Raw genomic sequence first — 19,765 nt, 5'->3', positions numbered from 1 at the left:
CTTCACAGGAACTATGCCTTGCTCTGCACTATTAGCTTCAGATGATTTAGGCAATGCAGATTTGTCATCCTTCATCTAGACTTTGGTCTGATCCCCAGGAAAGAGCTTTACATATTGGTTTCAGTGAATACCTTCTCTCTAATCTGTAAGCTATTTATCAAATATGAATGTGCTTTTTGAAATGAGTAATTCATTTCCTTGGCATTTTTGTTCCAAAAATAATTGGAAGTGACAATGCAAAGAATTATACATTGAGTGGAATAATCATAAAATAAGAATAAAATTGGAACTCCCCTTGGGTGTTTACTCTCTCATGCACCTCCTTCCTGAGGAGGCATGGGTACTTCCACAGGCATATCTGTGTTCCATTATTGATTAGATTTAGACTCTTGTTACATATTACATTAGAATGGATCTGGAATTAGAGAATGAATAGTCTAACCGCACATACAAACATATTAGGAAAGAACTTCTAATGTGATTTTTTAAAAGAAATCTCATTTTGCAAACTTATAGAAAATTAGAGCCCAGTCAGCCCACACTTTTGGTAACGCCCTATATTTATATTCTGTTCTTTTTATAATGAAGCTAAAGATAAATTTTACCTTAGTGCAATTGCACTAAGTGGGAATGCAGACTGGTGCAGCCACTGTGGAGAACAGTATGGAGTTTCCTCAAAAAACTAAAAATGGAACTTCCATTTGACCCAGTGATCCCACTTCTAGGAATATATCCCAAGAAACTAAAACCATGAATCAGAAAGGATACATGCACCCCTGTATTCATAGAAGCACAATTCACCATAGCTAAGATTTGGAAACAGCCTAAGTGCCCATCAGCAGATGAGTGGATTAAAAAACTGGTACATCTACACAATGGAATACTACGCCCTGCTAAAAAAGAAGGAATTCTTACCATTTGAAACAACATGGATGGAACTGGAGAGCATTATGCTAAGTGAAATAAGCCATGCAGAGAAAGATAAATATCGCATGATCTCACTCATTTGTGGAATATAATTAAAAACAAAAACTGATGGGGGGGGAAATATCAATCAAACATCAAACCTCAGGGAAGGTAGGTGGTGACAGTGGTGGTAAGAGGGAGAGATCAACCAAAGGACTAATATGCATGCATATGAGCCTAATGGACACAGACAACAGGGGGAGGGGCATGAGTGGGGGTGAAGGGTAATATGGGAATAAGGACACACATGTAAAATAATAATAATAATTAAATAAAATAAAAAATAATAAAAAATAAATAAAGATAAATTTTGCCCAATTAGGCATATAGAGGTGTGTGTGTGTGTGTGTGTGTGTGAACTACTTCTAAAGACTAAGACTTTAGAAGACATTCTAAAGTATAAAATATGTATGTTATGAGACTTTTTTAAAGACAAAGCTATTATAACTATAAAGTTTATGTGTAAAATGGATTTCAAGCTCAAATATTCTGAAGTGAGAGTGGTACTAAAAAAACATTTGGTAGCACACTCTCACTTCTGCTTCCTGTCCATCCCCTGCTGTTTTTAAATATTCCTTTCTTATTGATGTAAATATAAGGTGTCCCAAAAATGTATACACAATTTAATAGCTGATAATACACTTAATTTTCACTCCTTTTCAGGTTTAACTGATCTATACATATAAAAACCTAATATGCTGGCCAACAGGCTGGTAGCTATGGTACCAGGGGGCAAACGCTCAATGCAGGAGCAGAAACCACAAGCATGGAAACATAGAACAGACTGATAAATATCAGAGGGAGTCAGGGAGAGGGAAGGGCATGAAGAGATTAACCAAAGATCGTTTATGCATAGTAGAGGCCTGGTGCATAGGGTTCCTTGGCCTGCCTGTGGGATCGGGCCAAAACCGATTCTCAGATATACCCCAGGTGTTCCTGGATTGCGAGAGGGTGCAGGCCAGGCTGATGGACCCCATCAGTGAACTAATCCATGCACCAGGTCTCTTAGATAACGTTCTATCAATCTATGAAAATAAAACATGCAGGTCTGTCGTGGGTTCTAAAGGGCAATGTTTATATTCAAACAACACTTGCTCTCTTTGAAGCTGGTTTTGTTTTTACTTTAATTTCGTCTAATAACTCATTTTGAACACAATTTTAGAAAGGTCTATAGTCATACAAGAGATGGGGGGAAATAATGGGGAAAAAGAAGTCAGTGTGAAGGAAAAGGAGGGCACCCTGGTTCCCCAGAGGCATAGACCCATCACACAAACCCTGTGATGTGTTATTGAAATTTTGTATGGATTGGGTGCAAAGTGCATTACTGAAGTGTGCATGGGGCAGTCTGGATTTTGAACAATGGCCCCTTCCATCTGGAACACTTTGCTATTTTGCAAATGTTTCAATGGCTCTTCTGAAAGCAATGAAACAACAGCTGGTGGTAATCTCATTTCATGTTGATAGAGCAGTGTTGACCCATTCAGGTCACTCAGTAATTTACAAAACAGAATCTCCTTTCTTTCCCAATGCAGGAAGGGAGTCTCAGCCATGCTGCATTGCAGCATGAGTAGGACCATGGCAGACCAACAGCAGAAAGAGCCTTTTTTTTTTTTTTTTACAGACATAACCTATTGTAATCTTCCAGATGAAATCTAGGTTAAGAAGGATGGGAGAGAATATCTATATTAATCACCAGACTTTATCCTATGCTAAGAAATAGCCACAAAATAAGAAGACTCTTGCCTCAACCCTGTATCAATTTTCTTACTGTGAAAACAAGGCAGAGATGTCAAAGTGAGGTGAGAATCCTGAAGATAAATCTGAATTATTTGTAATAGCAGTGCTAGCTGGTGATTTAATAGTAATGGAGCCAAATAAAACAGAATGTGACACCACTCCCAGTTAATCAGCACTCCTGCCTATGCGTGTAGCATTTTCCACAATGTGGAGACTGGCAAGGGAATCTATACTAATTAAAGGGAAATATGCTATTTAGACCTGGAGACCTTCCGGACATCCTTCTTGACAAAGCTATGGTGGCAGAGCTGAGGCAGAGGAGGTTATGGGCTAGCAGGCTGGCATTGTCAGGGGGCAGTTTGGGGTGATCAGGCCAACAGAAGTGACAGTTTGGGGCAAGCAGGCCGGCAGAGGGGGGGAAGTTGGGGGTAATCAGGCTGGCAGGGGGGAGGGACAGTGGGGGCAATCAGGCCAGCAGAGGGGGGCAGTTGGGGGCAATCAGGCTGATGGGGGGGCAATTGGGGTTGATCAAACCAGAAGGGGGGGCGCATTTGGGGGAGATCAGGCCAGCAGGTAAAGTGCTCAGGGGTGATCAGGCAGGTAGGCAGGTGAGTGGTTAGGAGTCAGCAATCCAGGATTGCGAGAGGGATGTCTAACTGCAGGTTTAGGCCCAATCCCACAGCGATCAGACCTAAATTGGCAGTTGGAGGGGTTCCAGATTGGAAAGGGTGCAGGCAAGACTGAGGGACACCCTCCAACCCGTGCACGAATTTCATGTACAGGGCCACTAGTTTGAAATAATGGGTGAAGCCAGACTAAGTTTTGAACAAAAAACTTATTCTAAAGTGCCACTAAAAGTTTTTATAGGGGTACATAAAAGATAAAGTTTATGGTACAAAACCGGGAATAATCAATGAATTGAGGATACACAAATAATAAACAAAATGATTCTTGATGTTGGATATTCCATTGCTTTTGCATTATCAGCAGTATCTGGACCAGAACGTTCATCATTTTAAAAACAGGCATTTACCAAAAATAATAGTAATAATAATAATAATAATTTCTGTGGAGTTTTGTTTTAAAAAATGAATAGTATGTTAATAAACACTGACTTTATAATCATTCAATGTGAGTATACATTTTTAGTCACCATGTATATCTAACTTAGAAACTACATGGGCAAGGGATAGTAGGCCTTGAGAAGTCATGCTGATTCTGATGGTCCAATAGCAAAACAAACAGATGCATGTGGGCCTGTTTATTTGGAGAAATTTGTTGGCATTATCCCAAATACACAATCATGGTGACTCAACTCCACTTAACTCATTCAAATATTTATTTCTAGTAGTTACAGAGGCACAGGCTATATATCCCTTTATGCTGCCTTTGTTTTCATGTAATAGAGAAAATAACCTTCCTGTCCAGGTACTTGTTATACTATATATCTGATATCCTATTAGTTTTTATTGCTGCTATAATAAATTACCACAATCTTAGTGCTTAAAACAACCCAAATTTATTATCTTACAGTTCTGTAGGTCAGAAGTCAGACTTGGGTCTCATTGGGCTAATATCAAGGTATGAGCAGAACTGTGTTCCTTTCTGGAGGCTCAAGGGAAAATTCTGTTTCCTTGTTTTTTCATGATTCTGGAGACTGCCTGCATTCTTTGGCATATGGCCTATTTCTCCATCATCAAAGTCAGCAATGTCACATCTCTCTAATGCTTCTTCCATTGTGACATCTCTTTCTGACTACAGCAGTAAATATTCTTTGCTTTTGAGGACTCATGTGATAAGAATCAGTCCAACAGGATAATCCAAGATAATCTTCCTATCTCAAGGTCTTGAACCTTAATCATATCTGCAAAGTTCATTTAGTCATGTAATGTAACACATTCGTAGGTTCTGAATTAAGGACATAGATACATTTTGGGGTCATTGTTCTGCCTTCCACAGAGCTCAATCATGTTTTTTTGTTTGTTTGTTTGTTTCTCTTAGAAGTGGTGATGCTAGAAGAACTTCCCCACTTCCACTGGATCTGAAAAGATTATCAGGGCTTAGTCTAAGAAAATCAAAGAAGAGCCTCTATTCTTTTGTCCATTATGGTGGTCATTGAGATGCTCCTTGACCAAGGCCTAGTGGAAAGGCAAGAAGCTCATCTAATCAGCTATGATGGGCTATCACACTTGGTGTTACAGTATTTTGGGTCTATGATACAACCTCACTATTTAATAGCTCTTCTTTCCTGTGATGAGAAATCGTTTCTACCTAGATCAACAACTTCAATAAAATTATATTTTAAAAGGTGTCTGTTGTTCATAGATGTATAAAGCATATGCACATTTAACACGAAAACCACATTTTCTTTTGCCATATTAGCACATAGCATACTTTTGATTCAATTGATAAATACCTTCTTCATTTAATTGTCTACTAAATAGCAATGCAATTGTATGGAGTGAAGGGAACTCAAAACTCAGCTGAGATTCCATACCCACTTTTTAAGTCAAATTACTAGGCTTTCATTGAATCATGATTCCATGGCATTTAAAACAAATGTAGGTGGCTAATGTTGAGCAGGAGATCAACTGATTTTTCAATTCAGGGAATCAATGTATTTGCCCCCTCCCCAAAACAAAAGTTGTTTAAGTAATAAAATATTTTACCATACAAATTATCACACAGAAGGGGGAAAGAGGGACGGTTAATCCAGTTTCAGTGTGGGAGTTTATACAGGAACTACAACTCATAGACAAATCCAGGCTACCATCCATGCCCAGAGGATTGGTAATCTTTCATATATTTGGGCAGTTGAGACTGTATAATTCAGGTTGGAAAAAAATAATCCCCTTCTCTCCATTTCTTGTGTAATTAAGGAAAATACTGACTTATTTTATCTATTTTTTTTAAATCCACACCTAAGGATACTTTTCTTCCCTTTTTTTTTTTAATAGCAAGTGGAAGAGACAGGGAAAGACAGAGAGAAACATAGATGTCTCTCAGATTGATCAGTTGCCTCTTGTACATGCCCCAACCATGGCCTGGGATGGGGAGGGCCCTGCAACAGAGGTACCTGACCTTGACCTGGATCAAACCTGGAACCCTTCAGCCTGCAGGCCGATGCTCTACCCACTGAGCCAAACTGGCTATGGCTTGGTCTATTTCTTTTAAAAGTTCATACAATTCACAAGTAAAGATATTTTGTAAGGCTTTTCTTTGAGGAAAGTGCTTGATTACTAATGCAATCTTATAAATCTTTCTATTTACTTTTTTATTCAGTTTTCCTAGTTGGAATATTTCTAGGAATTTGTCCATTTCATGAATCTTATGTCAGTTGTTGTCATGATGTTCCTAAGAACTCTCTTATAACCCTTCTGTAAACTCTGCACTTCAGTTCCCATTGGTAATCTGAGAGAAAGATACAGGTCTAAGTCTGCATATGGTGTTGAATGTGTGTTTATGTATGTACACATATGTGTGTTTATGTATGACAGACCAGGGGAGGATGCACAGCACACAGAGAAGGTTGGGTGGCTTCTAGACTCAGTCTGTCTGCCTCACTTCACACACCTGCCCCACTCCCACTGCCCATGGCATCTTGAGCACATTCACTCACCCCTCAGTGTTGAGGTCCCACACCAGCTCCTTTCACCTAGTGAAGAGCTTGGGACCTCATTGCCTGTGGGTTCCCTTGTACATGCTGCCCATAGCAATCAGGTTCGGACCTGCCCATTAGTGGACCAGGCTCTGTCCTCTTCTTCTCATTCTCTCCCCTGGCCTCACCCAGAATTCCCTGAACAGAGTTTGACACATCAGAATTGCTCAGTCAGAGGGACCCAGCTCATTCCATGTCCTTTTGGTGAAATCAGCCTTTCGTGATCATAACTTTAAAGAACCATTTTCTCTCACAGCAAGCCTTTGGTTTATGGAAAGTAAAACATCTCAGTGCTTCTCTCATGGTGCACGGGGCTCCCTGAAATTGAGGAAACTCTGCAGTGCCCAGAAAAAGTGACTCCTGAGGATGTTGTAGAACTGGAACAGCAGGCTGTACTGACCAACCTGAAGCAGAAGTACCCGACTGCACTTTCAAACCCAGGTGGTTACTGGAGCGCATACCCAAGAAAGGGGGAAAGGCTATCTTCCAGTTAGGCATCCACAGCACCTGATTCCTTAGGGGCAGGAGGACTCCACAGGAAAGTTACCGAGAATCCAGCTGAATCATGACCATCAATGGGCCATGATGCCGGGGATGTAGAACTGAATTGGTGCTGCTGTGGAGAGCACTACCCACCATCTGCTGTTTGCATAAACAGATTTCAGTGCCCAGATGTAGGCTACTGTCCTCCTGAGATGCCTCTCTGGGATCATTGTCTCAAGACTCTGACTTTAGGGAAAAGGGAAAGCTGCCATGAAATATCTTGGTGTTATCACTCTTTTTGGTCCTTCTCTTTTCTGAGTTGTACAAAGAAAAATGCTTTAGGAGAACAGGTTAGTGTTTGGGGCTTCCTTACATATTTTCCCCTCTCTGTCTGGTCAAACTCACAGAACACTTCAGCAGTACCCAGGAGGCCTTATGGGAGGTCTGGGAGTGAGCACTGAATGATTGCCCAAGAGTGACCAGCAGTGATTACCTCATTCACCGTGAAGGGGCACCAGACTTTGAAACAAAGTGCCTGTCTGTCCTGGCAAGTGACTTGTCTGCTATCAAAGTGTCCCTTGGCTCATGAGGGCATGTGTTAGACATGTCACAAAGCTACCTCATGATATAAGATCTGAAATGTAGCTCTGATAAAAAAGTGATGGGTAGAGTTTTTTGTTTTCCTGTGTGGGCAATATTTTATTTATTTATGTCCCTTCTAGCAGGGTTACTAATGGTTGTTAGCTGTGAGGATGATGGGCTTTCTCCCGGGTGTTAACTGGAATGGCCTATCTTCTGAGCCAGATTGGTTCTGTCATATACCACTTAGCAGATGGGGTGGCCTGGGTTCTAGGTGGGCCTCCCTGGAACTTGAGCTACAGATACTCAGATGTTTATCAGAAACTTCCTGGAATCATAGTAAAGATCCTTCTGTTTCAAGATGCATGATTAATGTAAGATGATTCCCCCAAGATCAGGAGCCAGGCAGTTCTGTCTCCTGTCCAGTAGGCAGAGCTCAGGGAACCAGATCTTCCTGGGCTTGCCTCAGGACTTCCTAGCCAGATCCTTGACTGAGTGGGTGAAAATAAAAGAGGACAAGAGGAACAGACATCTTTCTGGGGCCAGGATTTCTAGCCTCCTCGGGCTCATCTGAAGAGGTGTGTGGATTGGAAACAAAACAAGTACTCACAATTCTCATTGGATTTTTTTTTTATTTTTTTACTATTTAGTTTTGCTTTCCATTATTTAAGCCAAAATTAATTAATGGTTACAAAGTAATGACTATTTTCTGTCAATGTGATGTTAGTGGTCTACATTGTCCTTGAACTGCTTACTGAGTGAACACTTGTTACTTGAGGACCCCTCTTCTTCCTCCTCCTTGTCAGGGCCCTCAAGTGGGGCCATGACTGAAAAGCCAGCCATCAGGGTGGAATAACAGGCATTGTATGAAGACATCACTGAACCATGAAGTGGGTCATTTGGCGGGCTTGTAGGCACATCCCCTGTGCCATCAGTTCCTGCAGTTTCCAGGGGTATAAACATGATATTCCCAGACATGCCCTCCCCACTTGGACCACCTGCCTCACTTGGGCATTGGACCTCCATGGCACTTCTTGTGGGCTGCAGACCCAAGTACTTGAAAAATTCTGTTGCACTGGGTCCCCAATCATTTTTGACGTTCCTCTGGGCCTTTTCTTCAGCATCATTGTAGTCAATTGTTGGGGGATGTCTTGTGTGGGCCATCTTCTTCTTTCTCTTGGGAGATGTTTCACTGGTCCCTGGCAAAGCATGAGTCTTCTGGTTGCCTTTTGTCATGATGTTCTCAAGAAGCCAAGGCTTGTCTCTCTGGAAATTGCTGTTTTGGTAGATCTGAAACAAAATTAATTATTTTAGTCATTTGGAGAGAAAATATATCTATTTGACATTAACTGGACTTTCAGAGTCTTTAGCCATCCCTGCAGGTTATCTCTAAGGGGGCTATAGTTTCATATAAAAATCTATGCTTTCTCATCTTTCATGTCAAAAATGGTTAGAACCTGAAAATGAAGCCCTCCAGGTATAACATTTTTCTGGGTCTACTAGGAAGATGTTTGAGTAACAAACAAAATAGGAAATGGGAGAACTTTCTACTTTACCATTATTTTGTTCCTTGGAGAGCAAACTGAAGAATCACCAGGGCGTATTTTGCTGAAACCATGGAGGTTCAGCAAGCGGATAAAACTCTTCAGGCTGTTCGATTCAAAGATTTGCTTCTCGCCCCTTTGACAGAGAATCTCCCTCCGGAAAAGGTTTTCCTTGATGATCACGGTGTCTCCATCGTCATTCCAGTGCACAGACTGGAAGGCATCATCCTCCACTATCCTCCAAAGCTTTCTTGGGAAGGATGGCCCATGAAGAATGTTGTTTCCTTCCACATTGGCGGTGCTTTGATTTGGGGCCTGTGGTTGAGGGTTGTATTGTGGGCTTGGATCTTGGCTCTTTTCTTGGCCCCCATGCCTCTCCAAAGCCTCCCTGAGACCCACATGGGGATTTGGGGATGTATCATATTGGGCCAGTATTGGTAGCTGCCCATCCTCTGATGGGGCCAGCCTGGCTTCCTGCATCTCATTGGTACTCTGACTAGCCATGTTGATGATCTACATCAACAAGCATTTGGTACCATAGATCCTATCTCTACAAAAGTGGGGTCAGAAATGCCTGTGGTCACAGCAGCGATGCCCAATATATACTGTCCTCAAAATTCTAGAGTCTCTGTTGTGGGGCAACCAGCTGCTTAAGTCATGTGATGTCACAAAGGTGACTTATGGCTGCTCTGCAGAGTGGGCCCTGGCCAAGTATGGGGGAGCGGACATCTTTAGAGCCCCTATCTTTTCTCTTTTCAAATAGTACAAAATATAGTGGTCAGGTTAATAGAAAATGTGCTCATCTGATTCCAGAAAAATTGTTTAGTGTTGCTAGTTCACTGGATGCATTGAGAGGTCACAATCCTATCTCTACCCCCATCTCTACAGAGAGAAGAGGGGATGGTTGGTGGACCCTTTGTTGTTCAAGGGCCAGGTCCTGGTTAGTCCTAACTTGGGCAACCTCCAATACTGCCTGGGTCAGATGGGCCCCTGGGGGAGTGTTGCTCCCAGAAAATGGAGGTTCCCTAGTCTCAGTAGGTAGCCCCCCTCTTCAGTGCACCCCTCACAAGCTTTCTGCTTTGATCTCTTCCAGCTGTGTCTACTGGTTAGTAGGTCCTGCTCAGATGAGCCCAAAAGAGTCCTATTTTCTTAGCTCTGGGTCGAGTTGTCCTTATAATATGGCTGTGCTCCAGCACAGGTGGGAACGTCCCACTCCTCAACCTCAGTGCTACCCAAAGCACCTGAGAGAAGACGTTAAACACGTCTTCTATGGTTTTGCAGTGGGAATGGACAGACGCAGCCTCTGATGTCCTATGGAGCCCCCTCTTGAGCTTGGCTTGCCCCCAAATCTCACCACTCTCAGGTCACAATGGCATTGGCTTTAGTTTCTGTGTCTTCCACATAGGAACTCTTCTTACTACCCAAGATGGGTTCACTTTGGGACACCTGCATTTGTCTTCTCAAATCACCTTCCCCACACCCTCAGATTCAGACTCCCTTGAGGCCTCCCTTATGCCCCATTTCCGTTCTTCAGTGAAGTGGATGGGCTTTGGCTCTGCCAGATTTCCAGCTCCCCACTTCCAAATTGGATCTCCTCAGGTTCTTCCTCTTTTCATTACTGATTTGCTTAGGCACATACACGGCTCTGGGGAAACAAAGCATTCTATTGACTCACTCTCATGCCAGCCCTGTTCTACTTGCCAGAAGCCCATGTGTTCCTCTTCTGCCATAGCCCTGAAGATGGGTATATTGAATCATTTTGTTTGCTCTTGGGTTAGATCCTTTTCAAAATCCAAAAACCGTACTCTACACAGATTCACTACCAAGTTAAATTCTAACTTGTTTAGCTATCTGTGACTGAAGGAAGCTGATATAAAAATAATCATAAATATGTAGTTGAACATAGATAAGAGCTTGGGTGTGGAATGGCACAAAAGCAAAATTCAAGTCATCTTCACTACAGAGGAGAGGACAGTATGGTGATTTTTGTGATCCATGTTCTGTAGTTGTCGTGGACAAGTTTGGTCTTAATAATCACTCTGTATAGGGAGATAGAGTGGTATCATGAATGGGCACCACCTGCATGGGTCCTAGGTTTTTGTCTCAGCCCTGCCACTAAGTGGCCTCATTTTTACCCTATTTATAAACAGTGCTTTGTTGCTAAAAGTTGAGTGCAAAGGCATTTAGGAAGAAAATTCCCCAAGGTGCCCCTCACCCTAATAAGTGCATCCTTAATGGAGCCCCTGGGTTTAGACTCAGGCTCAGTCCATGGTGTTTGTGCTTCTGAACAGGTTTACAAAGCATTCATTCAAGAATCAGTCTATTCTTGGAGGACATGCCCCAGAGGCTAAGAATGGGCATCTTTACAGCCAGGGGTTGGGGGGTGGGGGAGGCTCCTAATGTCTCTGGTTAAACAGCCAGCTCCATTCTGTTGCCTGCCTACCAAAGTATTGTTTCTTAAGAGAGTTCTTTAAAGGCTGAAAAGGAGGGTTCCTTGTGGCCTTTGCCAGCTCATGACTCTGCGGGTTACTTATTCAATGGAATTTGCCCATTTCATGGGAGGGAAATTGGAGAGAAGGCTCTGGAAACCACAGTCTGGCATCTCATGAAGAACAGGTGTTTACTTGGTATGATTTAGGCACTCAATGCTAGTGTCCCCCTGATTCTGTAGGATCATTAGCTAATATTATTTTATTCAAAAGCCACTGAAGTTCCACTGTGGAGAAGAATATAGGACATTAAGTTCATCTTCTCCTCTGAAGAGGAAATGTTCACACTGCTGACTTCAGTGGAGATGATGAAAGGCAGTATGAAAATGGCATTCCTCTGTTAAGCCTGCTCAGTCCCAGAAATTTAACCCTGGGCCCACAACCACCAGTCAGACAGTGTATTGGGCACCATGCTCTTCAAAACTCCAAAGATCCCAGAGATAACCCACGTGTGTTGCTGCCTTATGAACAGAGCCCCCAGAGTTAGGTGGCTGCAATCCATGCAGGACAGCTGACTGGACTTCCTGGACAGCCACCTCCGAGGGAAAGTGATTTCAGTCTTGACTTGGCTGTTGTTGCTTTTGTACAGCCTTGCAGCCATAGAGAAAGAGCTGAGCTCTGGACTATGGAGCCCTTGAGGCCAGTCTGGCTGCCAAGTGTAGATAAAAGAAAGCCTTGTGGTTCCAAGACCTCAAGCCAAGCCCCCAGAGCTCATGAGCAACCTCACTTAGACACATGAGCCTCCTCTCCAATGCCAGTCTTTCAGCTGTTCTCTTGACCTCCTCCCTTAGTCGAGTAACAAAATACCACAGACTGAGTAGCTTATCAACAACAGAAACTTACTTCCCACCATTCTGGAGGCTGGAAGTCCAAGATTAAGGTACCATTGTGCTTCAGTGAGGGCCCTCCTTGCTGTGTCCTCACATGGTGGAAGGAGCATGGATCTCTCTGGAGACTCTTTATAAGGTGCTATTTCCATCCCTGAGGGCTCAGCCGTCGTGACTTAGGCACCTCCCAAAGGCCCAACCTCCTAATGCTGTCAGCTTTAGGGGTTAGGGTTGCGACATCAGCCTTTTACTGGGACACAAACAGTCAAAACAATGCACTCCCTTCTGGACAGTGCTCTCCTGACCCAAAAACCCGTGGAGGGTCTCCTGCTGTGAAGGATTCTTCTCTTCCTCAGCCCTGTTCAGACCCCATTCAAGTAAGCTCTTTGTGCATTGATGTCTCTCTTGGTCAGATCTTCTTTCTGGATCAGCTCCCAATCATAAGTGAGGCCCACAGTGGTGACCAGGACATAGCACTGGTCATTGGGTCTACTTCCCTCCCATCAATTCCAAATCCCAGCCGTATGCACTGTAGATTTGGATGAAGATCTCAGGGAAGTGGTCCTGGTACTCTTTGATGACACCATTCAACATTGCTGCCTTTGTGATCCCCTCTTTTGTAAGGTACCTTAGGAGAAGGATGGTGAGCAATGAGCACAGATTTCCCAACAATGTCCTCCTGGTTACACTTCTGTGGGTGACTGCCAAGAAGGACAACTGTGCCCCCAAGGATGAAATCTGGGAAGCCCTGCAGGTCATTGGGGTGCATGATGGAAAGGAACATAGGATCCCACGGGGGCTCCTCACTAAAGTTTGGGTGCAGGAATAGTACCTGCTTGTACCCGCAGGCACCCAACAGTGATGTGGCACACTACAAGTTCCTTTTGGGCCCCAGGGCCCACGCTGAGACCACCAAGTTGAAAGTCCTTGAATTTTTGTTCAGGGATGATAGAATGGGTCCTAGTTCCATCCTATCCCTGTCTGAAGAGGCTATGAGTGGCAAGGAAGAGGGGTCCTAAGCCAAGTTGCACCCGGGCACGTTTCAGGTCCATGTCTGGCTGCTTCTAGAGCTGGGTATGATGTGAGGCTAATTCTTCACTTTATATGAGGCCCAGGGCAAGTTGGGGAGAGGCGGGGGGAGTGCTGTAGCATCTTTGGGTACCTGTGATGATTTTGAAATGTATCCTTGTTTTGTATGGGAATTTTTCAAATGTTGTTTCTTTTCATAGAAGGCTTCACAAGCTTCAGCATCTAAGTGTGTGAATGACATTGGCCAAACCTGTATTTGTACTACCCAGTTAAAAACTGATCCTGCACCGTAGGAGATCCTGAGGAGTCCCAGGGCCCACGCTGAAACCAGCAAGTTGAAAGTCCTGAAATATTAGCTCAGGGCCAATAGCAAGGATCCCAGATTAAAGGGTCTCATGGGGCTTCTTCACCAGCTTAGTTGACACTGTGGAAACTGTGGGTTCTAAAGGTTAGCTACTATTGAAGATGCTGAGCAGCAGCAGGAATTTGGGGAAGTGTTGTGGCATTGTGGTTGTGTGTCTACATTTTCCTTGTCCAATGCAGGTGATTTCACTTTTAATCCTCACTCATAATAATCCTTCTTCTCTGCTCCTGACACATCCTGGGCGCAGTAGTGCCCCCTCCAGCATTGGTCCTGGTATGGCAGTGATCTCTGCAAGTGTGAGCCCCTCCTGATTGAGGATTTCGGGGTCCTCGGGCTTCAGAACGGAGGGCACTACAGAATCCACCTCCTGGTGCTCCTGTCAGCTCTACGGGCCCTGGGTGGGGCTGTCAGGCTGAGCACATGCCTCCACATGCCCAGGAATCTAGGGGAGTCGAGCAAGGTCTGAGGGACACAGACTCGGGTCCCCAGAGGCCAGGGGCCCTGGTGTTGTCAGATGCCGGAGGGGAACAGAGTCACCACTCCCAGGCCTCCAGACCCATCTCTGCACCTGCTCTCAGTCCGGGGGACCACAGAAAGCCCTTCCGGAAGTCTAACCCCTGACTTCCGCCCCGGAGGTCAGAGCGAGGAGAGCGAGCGCCATGTCTGGGAGGCCGGCTTCGGGTCGCTAGAGGGACGGAGCCCAGGTATGACCCTGAGGGACGACTGAGGCCCCAGGTCCTAGGGAGACCCCGGGGTGGTGGTGGTGTCTGAGCAGGATTTCCTCACCCCTCGCCCGCCTCCTGAGAGAACTGGGGGTGGGGCGGGGGGGGGAGGGTGTCTCAAAGACAAGCGGTGAGGGGAGCGGTATCAGATCTGCAGGACCCAGACTCTGCCTGGAGCCCGGTGAGGACCCCACGGAGGGCCCCGGGGTCCAGTTCAGTCCCTGCCGGAAGCCCTGGGCACTGAGGCCCATGGACAACCCTTCGTGTCTCGGGTCTCAGGCTCCCGGTTCACAGAAGGAGGGCCAGGGCCTGCAGGCCTCATGGTGACGTCCACCTGAGAATCCAGGGAGCTGAGCGCCATCTTGAGAAGCCGGCTTCAGGCCGGCGGAGGGGACAAGCTGAGGGGAGCGCTCTCAGATCTGCAGGACCCAGACTCTGCCTGGAGCCGGGTGAGGACCCCACGGAGGGCCCTGGGGTCCAGTTCAGCCCCTCCCGGGAGCCTTGGGCACTGAGGCTCACGGACCGCCCTTCGGGTGTCGGGGTTGAGGCCTCCGTGTGGGGTCCGGGCTCCGGTTCACAGAGGGAGGGCCAGGGCCTGCAGGCCTCATGGGGACTGCCGTCTGCCCCTGGGGGGAGACAAGGTGACTCTGGGCCCCAGAGCAGTCAGTCCCGGGAGCCCCAAGGTGCGGGGTGACCACCAGCTTCGAGGACTGACTTCCGCCTCTTCCGGGTGGAGACACTCGGGGGCTCCGTGTCATGGCGGATTGTCAGGTCGGCAGAGGGTGTCAGGGATCTGCCCGGAATTAGTGTGGGGACCCTGAGGGAGATTGGGGGCCCTGGACCCCAGAACAGTGTCCATCGGGCAGGCCTCCCGGGGTGGGGGAGGGTAACCTCACACATTGTGCTTTGTGAGTTCTGCATTGGGTCTGAGAGACATTGGGGGTTTTGTAGGAGGAGCAGGGCTTCAGGCATCAGGGAAGGGGAATCTCAGATGCTGATGCTGTCAAGTTGAGGACCCTGAGGGAGATTGGGGGACCCTGGACCCCAGAACAGTGTCTGTCCCGCAGGCCTCCTGGGAGTGAGGGAGGGGTGATCTCGCACATTGAGCTTTGTGAGTTCTGCATCTAGGTCTGAGAGACAATGGGGGTTTGGCAGAAGGAGCTGGGCTTCAGGCAGTAGAGGGGAGACCCCAGGTCCTGCTGCTGTCAAGTTGAGGACCCCGAGGGAGAAGTAGGCGACACTGGACACCAGAATACTCTGTCCTAGGAGGACTTGTGTGTGGGGTGACCACAAACATAGTTTCCTGACTTCCCCATCCAGGTCCAGTGTAAGGAGCAGAGCCACAGGTCAGTTTAGGGAGCACTAAAGTGACCCTGGACCCCCCAATGTCGGGGACCCTGGCAGAAAGGGCTGGATGTTGCAAACTCCTACTATTGCCACATGCCTGTGGATTGGGGGATCTTGGGGATGTGAGGACCTTGGCATGAGAGTTAACCCCAGATCAGCAGCAGGGCAAGTCCCAGGATCTGCCCGGTGTGAACACCCAATCCCGTGAAGCCTCAATGCACACCCCCTTCTCAGAAAAGGAGGGATGATTCAAAGGCCAGCTGTCCACAGCCCTCAACCCGGAAAGGAACAACAGTGGATCTAAGTGGCACACTCCTTTCTATTATGTGTGGGAAAGTGGGGAGTCCTCGGTGAGGTGGGGTCTTTCTCTAAGGGGGAGAGAGAGAGTATCCCAGGTGGGAGGCATGGAGGTAGGGCCTGCACTGGCAGGAGTAAAACTGAATAACCTACAGGGGCACCGGGAATGCAACCAGGACAGAGCGCCCAGAACCTGCTCTCAGCATTTTGTGATGATGGCAGGGATCCTGGGGGTGGGGACAGAAGGGGGGGTGGAGAGGGGATATGGTAGCCACCTGAGGCTACCCCTGGAGTTTGTGCAATGTAGTGCCTCCGCATTTGTCTCTTGGGGCTCTCAGGTAGGTGAAGACCTTGGTCTGAGTGGACAAAGTCCGGTCATCTGAGGAAGGGTATACACTCAACAGTGACAAGAGTACTGGGTCTGGCTAAAGTGAAGGAGAGGACCTCGAGGGAGGAGGGAGTATACCCCAAGCCTTGAGGCAAAAACGGGACACCACAGAAATCCAGCCTTCCCCTAATCTCAGCCCTAGAAACCTTGGGCTAGGCTGTCAGTCTAAGTCCCTCCTGATTTTTAGATTGGTGGTCTGGGTGAGGGGAGAGCCTTGGTCTGAGGGTCTGGACAGAAGTTGAGTCAGGTTCCCATGAGTTGGCAGGGTGGTCACAATGAGGAATGAGGGCACCCTTGAAACAAGCATACATAAAGCTCAAGGTCTGCCGAGCCATTTTTGTCAGGAATGGGGAGAGCTGGTATTGTGGATGTACTGTCTCCCCTCACTTCCTCTGCCGTTGTCTAGGGAGATGAGGCCTTTCCTTTAGGATGGTAACCTCAAGTCAGCAGATGCAATTGCTTCAGTTCCTGTACAGTGAAAGGGTAAAGACTTAGTGGGACAGATGGAATCAATAGAGTAAGGTGGCACATTATTGTTCCTTGGTGACACCTATTAGACTCTGGGGTCCCCACAGGCCTGTGAGAGAAAGGGAGTGTGAGGGGCCTCAGATGAGAAACGCTGTTCTTGGGTCCAGGGTCCCCCAATCTCCCTCAGGGTCCTCAACTCTTCATCGACAGGACCTGGGGTTCCCCCTCTGCTGCCTGAATTCTTGCCCCTATTAGATGTGGGGCCACCCGAAGTCCTTCTGGTTACTCTCAGAAGTGCGTGTCTTGTTCTGAGAGTCTTGTCTCAGGCCAGCAGAGGGGGAGAAGAAGGCCCTGCCCGGGGACTGGTGAAAACCCTCAGTGAGCACAGAGGTGATCATCAGGACAGAGGAGACCCCACAACACCCAATCCCACCTCACCACATGTCTTTCCCAGAGCCTTGGGCTGTGCTAGCTACACCCTGAGGAACCTTCTCACTTCCTCCTTCAGGATCTTACTGGACAGGCCAGTGAGGAGAGAACCGTGTGAGGCCCGAGAACACCCCTAAAAAAGAGACCTGTAAGTTACCTTTGTCCGATCTGCCTAGGGTGCGTTTCTCAGCTGAGGCCCCTCACACTCCCTTTCTCTCACAGGCCTGTGGGTCCCCATTGCCCACCTTCCCACACTCTGTCACTGTACCAGCACGAGTCACCATGCATCGCCATCAGATGAGTGAGCTTTGTAAGCCCGAGGAAGACCATCAGGACCCAAGGGAGAACCAGAAACTGGTGGCAGTGCAGCTGTTCAGCGCTGAGGGGGAGGAAAAGGCTGTGTCTCCCTCCCTCTCAGTCCTTTTCCAAGAGAGCCTAAAGGAGGCAGCTGCTGCTGAAACACCAAGTCCTCCTCAGGGTGCCTGCCTTCCCCCCACTGCCATGGCAGCCTCTCCATGTAGCCAACCTGAAGATGAGAGCTCCAGCAGCCCAGATAAGGAGGGGCCAAGCAGCAGGTTGGGCTCTGAAGAGGCTGAGTCCACTCTCCAAGGCGCCCTATGTTTGAAGAAGGCTTACCTGGTGGCATTCCTGCTCCTGAAGTATTGCGCAAAAGAGCCAACCACAAAGGCAGAAATTGCTGAGTATGGTCATCAAGTTGCACCAGGGCCACTTCCCTGAGATCTTCGACGCAGCTTCTGAGTGCATGCAGCTGGTCTTTGGCATTGATGTGAAGGAAGTGGACCCCAGAACCCACACCTATGTCCTGGTCACCACCTTGGGTCTCACCTATGATGGGATGGTGGGTGATGGGCACAGGTTTCCCAACACTGGCCTACTGGTCACAGTTCTGTGGCTGATTGCCACAGAGGGTGACTGTGCCTCTGAGGAGGTAATCTGGAAAGCCCTGCATGTCAGGGGGGTGCATGATGGGAAGGAGCATTGTATCTATGGGGAGCCTAGAGAGCTCCTGACCAAAGTTTGGGTGCAGGAACAATACCTGGAGTACCGGCAGGTGCCCAATAGCCAACCTGCTCGCTATGAGTTCCTATGGGGTCCCAGAGCCCACGCTGAGACCACCAAGTTCAAAGTCCTGGAGTTTCTGGCCCAGATCAACAGAGAGTGACCCCAGATCCTTCCCACACTGGTATGAGGAGGCTTTGAGAGAGGAGGAGCAGAGAGCCCGGGCCAGAATTAGCACCACAGATGATCCTAGTGCCATAGCCAGTGCAAGCTCTTCTGCCAAGTCCAGTCGCTTCTGCCCTCAGTGAAGTCCAAGGCAGATTTCTTTCCTTTGTGTTTAAGAGGGAAGTCAATGATCCAAGTGGTGGAGGGCTAGGCTAGGGGATTATAGTGAATAACATCTGGTGTGTCTCTGTTCCATTGGGTTGACTTAGAAATGTATCTTCTTTTATTTTTGGTTATTTTATAATGTTACTTAAGTAGAATGTTTTTTAGCTTCAGTCTAAGTCTACAAATGGACATGAAATCACACGTTGATTGTAATTTAACTTAAGACAAAGAACTTTGCTATTTGGTAAAAGAAAAATATGGGAATCCTTCATTGTATTTGTTACTCTGTAATCAGATAATGTGGACTTGGAATAGGCTTTTTTTAAAAAAAATTTTAGTGTGAAGAGCATAGCTGTAAAAACAGATATAAATAGTTAATTTTTGAATGTCTATATCATATTTAGTCTGTCATTCTGTAAAAACAAAATATATATACCTGGATTTTCTTAGCTTATTCAAGAATGTAGAAAAATAAACAGTAAAAGACTCTTCTCACTGGTTCATGTGCACCCTAAACATTCATTGAGCCTCTGTCCTCACAGGGAAAGGCAACCCAGCCAGAGAAGGGAGGGGACGCAGAGCAGGAGCCTGGAGCCAGGACTGGAAGGACACTGTTTGGCAAAGGAGTAAACACAGGCAACTTTTGTTCCACAAGCCTTGTCTTTGAGAATGGGCATGTTTCCATACACAGGAGGACATAATTGCTGAAGTGAAGTTATGTCCTTTAAGACAGGAGGGGAGAGTTACCCAGAGTGGGGTGTTGTTCATGTGGAGTGTGGTACTGAGGCTTAGGCCCTATGATGTTGATGTGGAGCCACCGGTTATGACTGTCCTATTACATACAGGCCAGTCCTCATCCCCTGGAATCCAAGCTCCATCAGGTACTAGGACCCCCTTCCCCAGGGAAAAGGCAAGGACAGTGGGTGATGTAGTCAGGCCCCATGATCCAGGGCCATCTATTCTTCCCTCTGTGCCACCTTCCCCACCACCGTTATTTGAGGATTGAATTCTAGGATTTGTGGATCATGCCCATCTCAGGGGCCTGAAATGGGCATGGTGTGGGTGTACTGGTGCAATTTTTCCTGCTC

At 46.8% G+C, this 19,765-nt stretch overlaps 1 protein-coding gene and 1 pseudogene across 1 annotated transcript; one reads left to right on the top strand and one right to left on the bottom strand.

The window, feature by feature from the left end:
- Positions 1–8,146: 8,146 nt before the first annotated feature.
- Positions 8,147–9,471, bottom strand: LOC118722028 (heat shock transcription factor, X-linked member 3-like). The gene is made up of 2 exons (XM_036443371.1): positions 8,980–9,471; positions 8,147–8,713 (listed from the first exon to the last, which is right to left on the bottom strand). The coding sequence occupies exons 1-2, from the start codon at positions 9,469–9,471 to the stop codon at positions 8,147–8,149; spliced, it is 1,059 nt and encodes a 352-aa protein (XP_036299264.1).
- An 8,097-nt stretch (positions 9,472–17,568) lies between these two features.
- Positions 17,569–18,655, top strand: LOC118722159 (annotated as a pseudogene).
- The last annotated feature ends 1,110 nt before the right edge of the window (positions 18,656–19,765 follow it).

Source organism: Pipistrellus kuhlii, unplaced genomic scaffold (assembly GCF_014108245.1).
Source record: "Pipistrellus kuhlii isolate mPipKuh1 unplaced genomic scaffold, mPipKuh1.p scaffold_m20_p_19, whole genome shotgun sequence".
Classification (NCBI taxonomy): domain Eukaryota; kingdom Metazoa; phylum Chordata; class Mammalia; order Chiroptera; family Vespertilionidae; genus Pipistrellus; species Pipistrellus kuhlii.
This window is presented reverse-complemented; position numbering and strand designations above follow the sequence as displayed.